Below are 11570 nucleotides of genomic sequence, written 5' to 3'. Positions count from 1 at the left end.
TAGCCTCTTCAGAGCCTTCCTATGTTATCAGTCTGTTAAAGATAGTATTACCGATAGCAGTACAATTTGCAGAATGCCTGTTTTATTTAGTTTTCTTCTTGGAAAAAGTTATTAAAAACAAGTTTTTTGTCTAAATTAAGGTGAATTCATGGTTCTTTTTTCCACATAATGTAACCGGTAGTGTTTATGATTAAAAAAAAAAAAAAAAAAATGTGATCGGTATCGGTATCGGCAGGAAAAAACCTGATCGGCACATCTCTAATAATAATAATAATAATAATAATAATAATAATAATAAATGCAAAGGCAAATACCACTCCTATTGTTCCAACACAGTGTTGGAACAGTCTGGAAGGTAATTTTTAGTATTTTCTAAGTCTGAATAACTAGAAAATGCTAGTAAAAAGAATGGGTTTCCAAGACAAAATTAATTCTAGTTTCAAAAAACTGATAAAAACAAAATATTTTCTGTTATTATTTCTGCTGGATAACTATTAACGGTTCGCCACAACTCGAGTTTTCTTCCCAACTCACTGATAGAGAAACACACTAATTAAAAAATCAAACAACGAACATTGCGTTGCTGTTGTTTGTGTTTTTTTTGTGTTTGTTTGCCTCCCGACCTTTAATTCCTTCCTTTTAAACCAGATTCCCAGTTTCTGAGTTGGGTATTTAGCTGCAATTTACAAGTTTTCTTAGGTTTTTTTTTTGTGAAATGAAGATATTACAGATTTCAAACTGCGATTTGAAATTCCCGATTGGTATTTTTTTATATATATAAAACTTTGCTGCTTTTCCCTATGCCAAAACCTGAAATAACCTTTTACAACAACAATGAACCGGAAGCCAACTTCAGCACTGTATTATTTGACTTGGAGTTTAAATAAATATAAAACCCAATTTGGAAAATGTCTATAATAACATTAAAACTGAAGAGCATAGAAATTTTGTATGGAAACTTCATGGAGGCCCTGTAAACCTTTTTGGAAACGTTAATGTCTCAAACCTCTCTGTCCCATAATGATGCCTTCAGTGTGAAATGCAGTTTCCGTTTTCCTTCAGTTCTCACAGGAGATACATATTTCTGTTTCTCAATGTTTTAATAACAAGCATGGCAACAAAACATAGCATAGGAACAATGCATGTTTAGAAAAATATATCTGCAAATGTTTTCTTATTTCGGAAGATGCTATACATTCACTTAACCTCTTAACGATATTAAACATGAAGAAATAACAGCTTCACTGTCGAGTTAAAACAACACGTGGAGCTTCCGGTTTGGTTCAAGGCGGAACCACCTGAGACGTCCTCGCGCTGGACTTATCAGACCTGCTAGCGCTGCAGAGTTTACCTGTAGTCCTCTTTTCCAGACAATGTGTCATAAGTTACAGTATAATTACTTTTTATTATTATTATTACAAAACAGGTCAAAACGCCGCAATGACAACTTACCAAAAGTTGACATGGTTTCGTCAGGCGTTCGTTGGAAATATAGCTGCGTTGTTACATGAGTGATTGTCCGGCTGAAAATAGATCCAGTTGGAACCTTTGGCTTCTGCTTAAATCCCTAAAATTTATTTTCCTGACCAGCATCCTAGAGTTATGCTAGCCACGACATCTTACTTTAAAACACAAAAAAATAATAATTTATATAAGAAGTTTTGCCGAAAATCAGGTGGTAGGATTGAGTCAGTTCCCATGTTTCGGCAGCGGAGGAGAGGCGTCTCTAGTGTAGACATAGCTTCAATCCTCGGTGCAGTTTCCGTAAGTTTTCTGTTTCTGTCAGAGTTTATGTGGAAACTGATCACTGAGGGAAACCGGACAGGCTCAGTATCCGGCTGGATAGCCTCCTTTCCGGGGGTCGGACTCCGCGCAGAGACGCTCTCCCTGCCGAACCACGGCTTGGACCACGGAGTCTGGAGTTCTCAGTGTTTGGGTCACATGGTTCTTCTGTTCCAGCCCCTCCAGGACGCTCTGCACAGATGCCGAATAATGAGTTACATAGGATTATTGAAAACAAAAATTGATGAACCGAAACAATATAAAAACAGAAGTACAAAATAAAATCAATGAGTTGAGAGCAAATCCAACCAAAATCTTTCTTGAGGTAGAGTGGAGTTCAAATTTCAAGAGGGGATCTTAAGCTAAAGTACCAGTCTTAGCATCTAAAAATGCTTAAATATAATATATGATACTTGTTGTTGCGCTGCATAAATGCAAGAAATAAAGTTATATTTACTTTTGGAGAAAGTTCATTTTAGGCTTCTGCCTTTTTACAAGATTTGCCAAACTCGCTATGACATTTTGCAAGTTTTAGATTTACCTTATATAAGTTACCAAAAGGTCATTTGACCATGTATCATTACTGCTAACTTTTCCTTTCTTTCCTGTCGTTTTGCACGCTGCATCCACGCCTGGCTCACCTTTTCGAAGCCCTGCTCCACCACCGTCATGTTGGGGTTGAGCTGATTATGAACTCGCGGCTCCATCACTGCTTTCTTTAGGTCATAGTTGAAGAAAAGGGAGTTGAGGATAACCTGTTGCCACCACAACACGTTACATAAGTTTTGCAGGACGCAGAGTGGGAATCTACAGGAGACGAGAGCGGCTGAGTCGTACTCACCAGAGCAGTAGCCGTGGTGATTTTTGTGCCTCCAGATGCTCCTACAACCATCTTCACTCTGTTGTCTTTGTCAAAGATGATTGTTGGGCACATTGAGGACAGAGGTCTTTTACCTGCAACAGAGAAACAGAAAGTTCTTCTGAAGTGCCTCGCAAAATTGGCATTTTTGGTCATGTTGCAATGACAAGCATTTATCTATTTTATTTGGATTTTGTCCAAATACCCGGGGTGTCCAACTGCAGTTTTCAAAGTAAGAAACTGCATCTTTTAGATGTCTCCAGATGCCTGGGAAATTGTTTTATCATCAAACCGTGCTTTCACATTCTGCACCAGTTCATCCCTGACCTGCTGCTGTGTTCCTGAGTCTATGTGAGTCTGTTGACTCTCTATTGTTTTCTCTGTCGCCTTCACAGAATCACTGTATTTACAGTGAAATTACATTTCACACAGGTGGACTCCGTTTGAGATCAGGCGACTTTTGTTTTCACTGGATTTGATTTAAGGGTGCTATGGTAGAGGGGGCCATACACAAATTCAAGCCAGACTGTTAGAATTTTCTTGAAAAAATTGTTTTCTCTTCTAGCTCACAATCATCCACTGCACTGTTGGTATGTCACACACAATGCACACAATGAGGTTTGTCGTAATGTGATTGGTTGATTTGGTAAAACCTGGCTGTATGAAGTTGTTGGGCGACGGCGGGATCCCAAATCCATTGGTCATGTACGGAGAGCTGAAGTCGTCCATTTCATCGTTGAAAATGATTCCCGTGGACCGAGACATGACTTTAGACCCAAAGCTGCGAAGCAAAAGCAACTCTTAGAAAGGTTTTGTTTATCTGTCTAAATCAAGTGTCTTAAAAAGCTGAACATTTAGGACTCTCACTATAGATTAATGGTGCTGGTGGCAGCGACGGCACTCCCGTCCTCGGCTATGACAGACAGGTGAGCTGTGCCGTGGTTTTCTGGAACAAAATACTCAGGCTCATAGTAGTTATCCGGGTGGGTTGTGTCATCCGTAATTTTACTCCGTATGCCGTCAGCAAAGTAGTCTGAGGTCATGTTGTTTATCAGCTGAGAAAAAAAAAGTCAGTGTTGGAGAGGAAAATAGACGGAAGTGATGATGAGAAGATCTCAAACACTTGTGGCCGCAGATGTTCCAGTTAAATTGGAAATGCGTGAATGAAAAGCATGAATTGGGCGAGCTTACGTCAGTAATGTTGAGGTACCGCGGGTCGCCCAGTCTGCTTCTCTTGGCGTAGGCGAAGCGAAAAGCCTCGACGATGCGATGGTAGGTCAGAGTTTTTTTCTCGGCTGTTGAGACACTTGTGTCCGTGAAGTTGTACCCTGCAAAAACAGAAACATACAGTTATGCAATTATGGGAAAATGAAATATATACATAGAAAATCCTATCAAACTATATGTTTTCTAACATATTTTGACACAAACAATTGTTTGATCAGTTTTGACAATGCTGACAAATTCAGTTATTATCAGACAAACTGAAGAAAAGACATTTGAAAACCTTCTTTTGCAAACCCCTATTTGTTCAAATAGGACACCAAAAGATGAATCCTGACACTAATGTCACATCAGGTACACATGATCAGAAGATTGCTGCTCTAAATGAGGTTAAATGGTCAGAAATCCTTGAGCCCTGGCCATATAGAGGAAAAACTTCACCATAAAAGCAGACAAGATGCTAAAGGAAGACTAAAAAAATCCTAAAATGTTATTACAGAATCTAGAGATGACGACTCGTTCATGTGCGAGTGGGTGCCAGTTTGATCAAAGTGGAAACTTTAGAAGTATAAGTTTTATGGGAGATGTGTGAAGAGAAAACTTTTGCTCTCCAATTAAGACATAAAGTTCAGACTGCAGCTTGCAGGAGAAAACATAGACTAGAACCAGGACTTTGGTTGTTGTTGTTTTTTTCTTGGACAAATGAGTTTAAAGAAAAAATTGTTGGACACCAGAACGGAGGACATGTTTGGTATAGACTAAACCCAACATTCCAGGAAAAGGTCCTAACACTAATTTTGAAGTGTCTTGATTTGGAGACACGACGCCCAAAACCCACTGGTAAACCCACCAAGAATTGGATTAAAACAAAGGATTTGACAGCTCTTTGTCTAGTCAAAGTTTAAACCCTGATGTTTTTGAGAGTAACATAAAATCTGAACATGCAAGAAACCCCTCAAACAGCTCAAAGTAAAGAGTGGGACAAACTTTCCAAAGTCAAAGACTGGTAGGTAGCTACAAGGAGAGTCTCACTGAAGGTGTTGCATCCAAAGGTGTCAACACTAGTTACTGGAAGGTCGGGGTGTCCTAACTTTTTCCCTCACTGGAAAAAGCATTTTAAGTTTACGAGTAAAATGAATAGATTTTCTAAACCAGATTGAATCACTTTCATTTTGAGGGATAAGTAGGAAATCAGTCTAGTTATCAACTTGTGAACATTTCCTAGCAACAAACACAATTTTTAACGCGTCATCCTAGCTTTGTGTTCTACATAAATATCATTCAATATTTACATTTTACTGAAATTGTTTCATAACTTGCAATGGTTGCGAATCTATAGGTATGTCCTAGTTTTCCCTTATGCAACATTAATGCTTCGAGGCTTTGTTGTTGGGAACGCAGCTTCCCTGCTACAACAGATGGAGCGGTGAGGGTGTGTTTCTATCTGGCAAGCGCAAGTGTTTTCTGCCTCCACAGCAGGCGGGGAAACATTCCCGGGATGACCTAGGGAAACCTGACATCCTTTCTTCCGCATGGCTGCCCGAGCACTCAGCCGGCCTGCTCACCATCCACTATGTTGAGAATGAGCGCCAGCACTGGCCCGCTGGAGGGGGCGTCTGGAACATGGATGGTGTATTCCCCGACGTTCAGCTTCAGAGGGTTCTCGTTCAGCACAGGCTGGTACTCCAGCAAGTCATCGAGCGTGATGATGCCACCTGGAACGCAGATGAAAACGCTGAGGATGCACTTCAAGTTGTTTTTTTTTTTACTCTACTTCTTGATGTATGTGTTGTGCAAATTGTTTGCTTGACTAATGTTGAAAATTCCACCCTTTTTCTGAGTACATTTATTTATTTTTTAAATCTCATATTAGTACATTTTGTCATCTCTTAGAAATAAATACAATTTAAGTTCATCAGAGTTCCTGAGGACACAGAGTTAGCAAACCTTCGCCTTCTGTTCTTTTGGGGTATAAATTAAGATGGTAGAAGTCAAGTTTGCTGTTTAGAGAATTGCAGCAGAGTTAATATGTTGGGTTCAACAAATCTTTGCAACAGCCATGACATGCTACAGAACTGCCAATCAAATAGTGTTCATTGTAAATTTAAGAGTGTGGAGTTGTCTAAGCTGCACTGGGATTTTAAGTGGAACAGTGTGCTTTGGTCAAACATTAAGATTGTTTTTTCTTTTTATAACAAACCCCTCAAGAAGGACTTGGGATGAAACCAAAGAGGAATATGTGGAAAACGGTTGAAGGTTTGTGACTTTGGAGATCTGTTTCTCTTCAAAAGCCCCAGATCTTGGAGAGCATGGCATCATAAATGCTATGAAACGCTAACATGTTTTGAATAATAAAAATAAAGGTGGGCTCTACATTTAAGCTGAAAATTAGTCAAAATTGGGAAGTTCACTAAACATGACCAAATCAACAAAGAAATGGTTCAACAGACATTAAATCAGCCATCTTCTGCTGGTGTCTTAATCTCCACACTAGAAACCTTTAGAAAATTTGCAGAGGAAAATGCAAGAGAGAAGTTAGACCACCGGACAATGTTTGTAATCAAATGAAAGATGCACCAACTTTGTGAAATCTTATAGGAAAAGACCAAGTGCTGCCCTGAACACAAAATGAGACTCTGCCTCCTACATGTAATTAATTCTACTCAAATAAAAGGTCTATTTTTAAGACTTTGTGCAACTTCATCGGGGCTCCTCTATGTCTGTTTTGATTAATTCCCTCTTCCTTTCACTTTAAAAGTAAACACACTGAGCAAAGCACCTGCCGCCTGGATGTCCTCGACGATGCTTTGTGCCATGGTCCCGTTATAAAATACATCAGGTCCCTCGTCCGCTATCCTCTGATACGTCTCAGCCAGCTTTGGGAATTTAACAATATCATTTTCTTTCAGGATTCTCTTTTCAGAATCACAGAACACCTCACTGTGAAAATGACAAAGCAACAAAATAAAGCTGTTACAAGTGTCTGAAGACAGAAAATGAAAGACAGCAAGACATGACTGAAAATGTGGAACCCTGAGCTCACAAAGCCTCAGTAGAGAAAAAGCTCCTGTGTGTGCAGATTATTACCCATAAATCCTGCTGGGTTATTATTTCTTTATCTCAAATGCTGGGTTCAGTATGGTGGATCATTCCAAACAAACACATTAGTTCAAACATTGTGACCTGGTTTGTAGAGTAGAAAGAGCCTCATCATTACTGACCGCCATTTTAAACAAAACTTGAAACGACTTCACTGAACCTATTTAAGTAATGGCAAGATGAGAAAATGATGCTGTTAAGGGTAGTGGGTTGGGTTGAAGACTTTGCTTCACACCACACATTACATTTGTTCGATTAAGCTACAAAATGCTAACTATTTTCTAACTAGCTAACTGTTAGCTAACATCATAGCTAATGATTTTCAGCATTCAGACTTTGAATGAAGTCAGTGTGGACTGGTGACCTGTCTAGCTAACCTAACATGCATGTTTTTGAGCCGTGGGAGGAAGCTGGATACCCAATGAGAAGTCACAAATGTTTAGGTAGAAAACCTGCTCTGTAGAGACAGAACAAGTAAACTTCACACTGGACGGTTCACCTCACCTGAGATGGAAAGCAGGACTTTATACTGTTTGAGGTGAGATCGCTAACTACCGTGGCACTGTGTAGCTCAACTCAACAACTTCATAATAATTACTTTTATTGATAAACAGTTTGGGTATGAAAATTCATGTTGCACAGTATAGTTAAGCGTCTATTGACTTTATGAGCAATTCTTTGGTGCAAGTGGGAACACAGCTAACTTGAGCTAATCATTTAACAGCTAAAAGGCTAATGTAAATGTTCAAATTTACTCTCCAGTTTTTCAAGTACATTGTTATACAAAATCATTTGGCCATCTTATTTTTCCTGTTGGAAAAGGTTCTGACCAGATTGTTGCATAATTCAAATTTGCAGTCGGTGAACAATGATGAGGCTAATTTCTACTATCTTCTCTAACTGGGGTTTTGAACCAATGTTTAAAACTAATCAACTCCTTCTCTAACAGCATGAACCCAGCATGAACCCAGCATTCACGTTAACAGCACAATGCAGCAGTTGTTCCTTTTTCTTATTAAGACAATGTCAAAGCCAACTCTTTCTGTTCCCCTCACCACATGTTGGCGTCTCCTTGAATGGATTCTTTGCTCTTAAAGATGGCGTGAGCCAGAGCCTTCCCGATGGGGAAACCGTCACGGGCCAGAGCAATGCTGGGCTCAAACAGCTCCTTCCAGGGAAGCCTGCCATGCCGTTTGTGTGCCATCTCGTAACCTCGGATCTCTCCTGGTATCGCTACAGATAATCCACCTGTCATGCAAAAACAAGCCGTGTCTTTGTCAAACATTGCTGATTAAAGTAAAAGCACACAAGGCATTGTTTCTTGCCTGTATTTAACACCTTTTGCTGCTTTATTTGAACGATCCTATTATAAATAGAGCAAGAGATGTGACAGAAAACAGAGTACTCCTCAGAAGCTGGATGGATGGATAACTTTAAGACTAGAATATGTCCACCCTAAATCCGTCTCTTGCTGTTAGAGATTAGACAGAAGCAAAATGCAATCTGTCGCTGGAAAACACTCTGCGAGCACACAGCTAGTCGTTACCTGTGCGAGAGAGTTTGGTGTTGTTGCCAAACATGTCTTCAGTGGCGTTCATGGGCGCTGTCTCCCTCGCATCTATTGTTTCCACCATCCCTGTTCGGCAGAGAGCGGGGAGTGATGGGAAAGCGCTCTTACTTTTTCTTTAGTTGTGACCTCTTGACCTGCGGTGCGCACTCACCTGTGGAAGCATTATATATTATAAAGTAGAGCCCTCCCCCGATGCCCATGCTGTGGGCATTCAAAAGGCCGACACATAGCAGGGCGGCGATGGAAGCGTCCACAGCTGAGCCATTTCTCTTCAAAATGTCCCTGGAAACACAAGAATGCACTTACCGGATGAGAATCACACACACGCACACACACACACACACACACGTAGCTCAACATATGCGCTCGGGCTTTGCTCTTACCTCCCCACTTCTGAGCACTTTCCTGCATCAGCAGCCACGGCGGCCTTTGAGTAGAAGTAGTCTGAGGGGGGAGGCGCGTTTTTCCTCCCTAAGCCCATGAAGACCCCCAAGAACAGGCTCACGGTGGCCACCAGAAGGACCACCACACCAGCAATCAGGGACTTCCCGACCATTTTCCTGTTTGAGAAAATCATCAGACCGTCTTCATCAGACCTGCAGCTCAGGTGGGTAAAGTTTCACCCACAGATTTTTTTTTTCCCCATAATTTTTAAGTTTGCTCACCTTTGATATGTTGTTATGTTTCACAGGCCGGTAAAAAGAAAAAAAAAACATCAAGCCTAAGAGAAACAACGGGAGCCGACCAGAGCCTGAATGAGCATCAGCTGTAATTCTAAGGTGTTAAAGATGTCTGGCTTAAGCCACTGGGTGTGTCATCTATGTTTTTCAGGTGTTAGCTCACTGTCATACTGTGTTTGTTAAACATGTGCTGCGTTCCCTCTGGGTGCTTCAAGAGGAAAGATTACGGATAACAAAATACAGAAAAATAACAGTTATTGCAATTGTCTTCTGTCTCGATACGACCCTGTTATTAAAGATGGGCTCCAAAAGCTAAACTGCTGAATCAAATCTTCACAAAAATCAGAGGTAGTTACTGTTTAATCCATCATTTCTCAGATAATGATGGGAGTTTTCCAAATGATGGATGCCTTCCTCTCATTTCTTTAGAGTGAAACTTTTGGGGTTTGTCCCCCAAATCATCCACAACCTTCCATTTCACTTCGCTATTAGTCTGCCACGGCCTGTCAGCGTGAAGGTGAGAGTGATCTATTTAAAGTCCTGACTCTGCAGTCTGTGATTGGTGATCTTCATGTGTTCGTTCAGGAGCTAACTCTGTGTCTTACAAAAGCAAAAACCTGAGCTGTTTGCACTTTGTGATGCTACAACCACACTCTTCAATGTGTTTCACTGGGATTTTATGTCATATTGTCTTTGTGTTTGTGTTTCTTTTATTTATTTATTTTTTTTACAAAAATCTGAATTCTCCCAGTTGAGAGAATCTCTTGTCAAGACATGTAGCCAAAGCCCAGTCAAAGTCCAGAACTAAATCCAATTGAAAACCAATAGCATAGTGCTACATAGTACTGATTCAACGGGGATGAGTGAAAATGCTTTCCACCCTTCTCAAGTTTTTATTTGTAAAGAGTTTGGGGGGAACCCTGTATCCTCTTTCTCAAAATTCTCACAGCCCTTTACAACCATGTGCTGAAGAGTCATAGAGTTTAAGGCTTGACTGTAAAACAACATACGAGGGGTGTGAATGCTGTCACCACACCCTGTTTCCGTCAGCTGTCCCGGTGCACGGCCCTGTTGCTGACCTGCATTAATGTCCAGCTGCGGATCGGCTCTAAATCGAATCACTTCTATCTTGTTCTGCGTCTCTCCGGTTCAAAGCAGCGATGTTTATTCAGCAGTCACAGCTGAATTATTACGAAAGAGGACAATCACATTACTGAGCGCTGCTGCAGCAGGCCACAGAAGCTTTCCTTAACTATTCTTGCACGTGATTGTCTCTGGATGATTGAACATCTACATGTTTTTATCAGATCTAGATGCTTACAGCTGTAGGTTTTCTTTGGGATTAACTGGGAAGGATGCGCTCCCTCTCTCTCTCTCCCTCTCTCTCCCTCCCTCTCTCTCTTTCTCTCTCTCTCTTTTCCCGCCATGATTTGCCCCAGTTTGTTTATGTACAACAACAAAAAAGGGTGTGTGTGGGTGGGTTTGGCTCTTCTATTCCTGTACGTGTAGCAGCAAAATTGAATCACAAGCTGGCCGCAGCAACATGAACAGCTGGGACTCGGCGGCGGCGGAGGAAGGAGGTGATGTCACGTGTTTTCATGGTCAGCTGCTGGGCTGTTAATGACAGGATCTCTGTTGTTATCTCGGCTGTGTTTTATGTACCAGCAGTGATGAGGGGCTGGGTTTTGAAACCTCATTATCACGTCAGGATATAGATGGCAACATATGTACAGATACTGCTGTGAAGGAGGTGTTACAGTTTTCTTCCATTTTTTTTTTTGTCTGTCTTAAATGTTTCAGATCATTAAACCAAAGATTAGACAAAGAGAACCAGAGTAAAACACTGAATGCAGTTTTCAAATTATGATTTATTTTTATTTAAAAAGCTGTCCAAACCAACCAGGTCTTGTGTGAGAAAGCAAACGCCTCCTGCAGTTAATAACAGGTTGCCCTTCATGGCCAAAACTCCCATCAGGCATTAGAGTAAAACCAATGAATAAGTCTTTCACCTTGCTGTGGAGAAAGTTTGGCTCATTCCTGAATGCAAAATTGTTTTAGTCCAGCAACACTGGCTTGTTTTTGAGAATGAACAGCCAGTTTAATATCATGCTACCACATCTCAATCAGATTCATGCTTCCGACTTTGAATAGGCCACCCCAAAACCTTTATTTTGTGTTGCCTGAACCATTCAATGGTGGATTTACTGCTGGTTATCCCACGCATTCATGAGCTATTGGTCATAAAAGCGTCAGCCATGCGTCATCAGCAAGCGAGTCATGAAATCATGGCCACTGGCCTTATCCGTGGCAGATGAGCCCTGAGGTGTTTCGATATGCTCCTGGAATAGTTTAGGTA

The 11570-nt window shown here is 40.9% G+C and overlaps 1 protein-coding gene across 1 annotated transcript; it reads right to left on the bottom strand.

Annotated features, from left to right (window-relative positions):
- Positions 1 to 241: 241 nt before the first annotated feature.
- On the bottom strand, positions 242 to 10009 carry ggt1a (gamma-glutamyltransferase 1a). The gene is made up of 12 exons (XM_081610504.1): positions 8918 to 10009; positions 8686 to 8816; positions 8511 to 8600; positions 8020 to 8212; positions 6645 to 6805; positions 5431 to 5580; positions 3833 to 3969; positions 3509 to 3696; positions 3295 to 3422; positions 2624 to 2736; positions 2424 to 2537; positions 242 to 1974 (listed from the first exon to the last, which is right to left on the bottom strand). Exons 1-12 carry the CDS (start codon positions 9109 to 9111, stop codon positions 1828 to 1830), a joined length of 1746 nt encoding a protein of 581 aa, XP_081466630.1. The 5' UTR covers positions 9112 to 10009; the 3' UTR covers positions 242 to 1827.
- Positions 10010 to 11570: the final 1561 nt, after the last annotated feature.

This window comes from Poecilia reticulata, chromosome 9, assembly GCF_904066995.2.
Source record: "Poecilia reticulata chromosome 9, P_reticulata-male-v2, whole genome shotgun sequence".
In the NCBI taxonomy this organism is placed as follows: domain Eukaryota; kingdom Metazoa; phylum Chordata; class Actinopteri; order Cyprinodontiformes; family Poeciliidae; genus Poecilia; species Poecilia reticulata.
The sequence above is the reverse complement of the archived record's forward strand: the minus strand, read 5'-3'. Positions and strand labels throughout refer to the sequence as shown.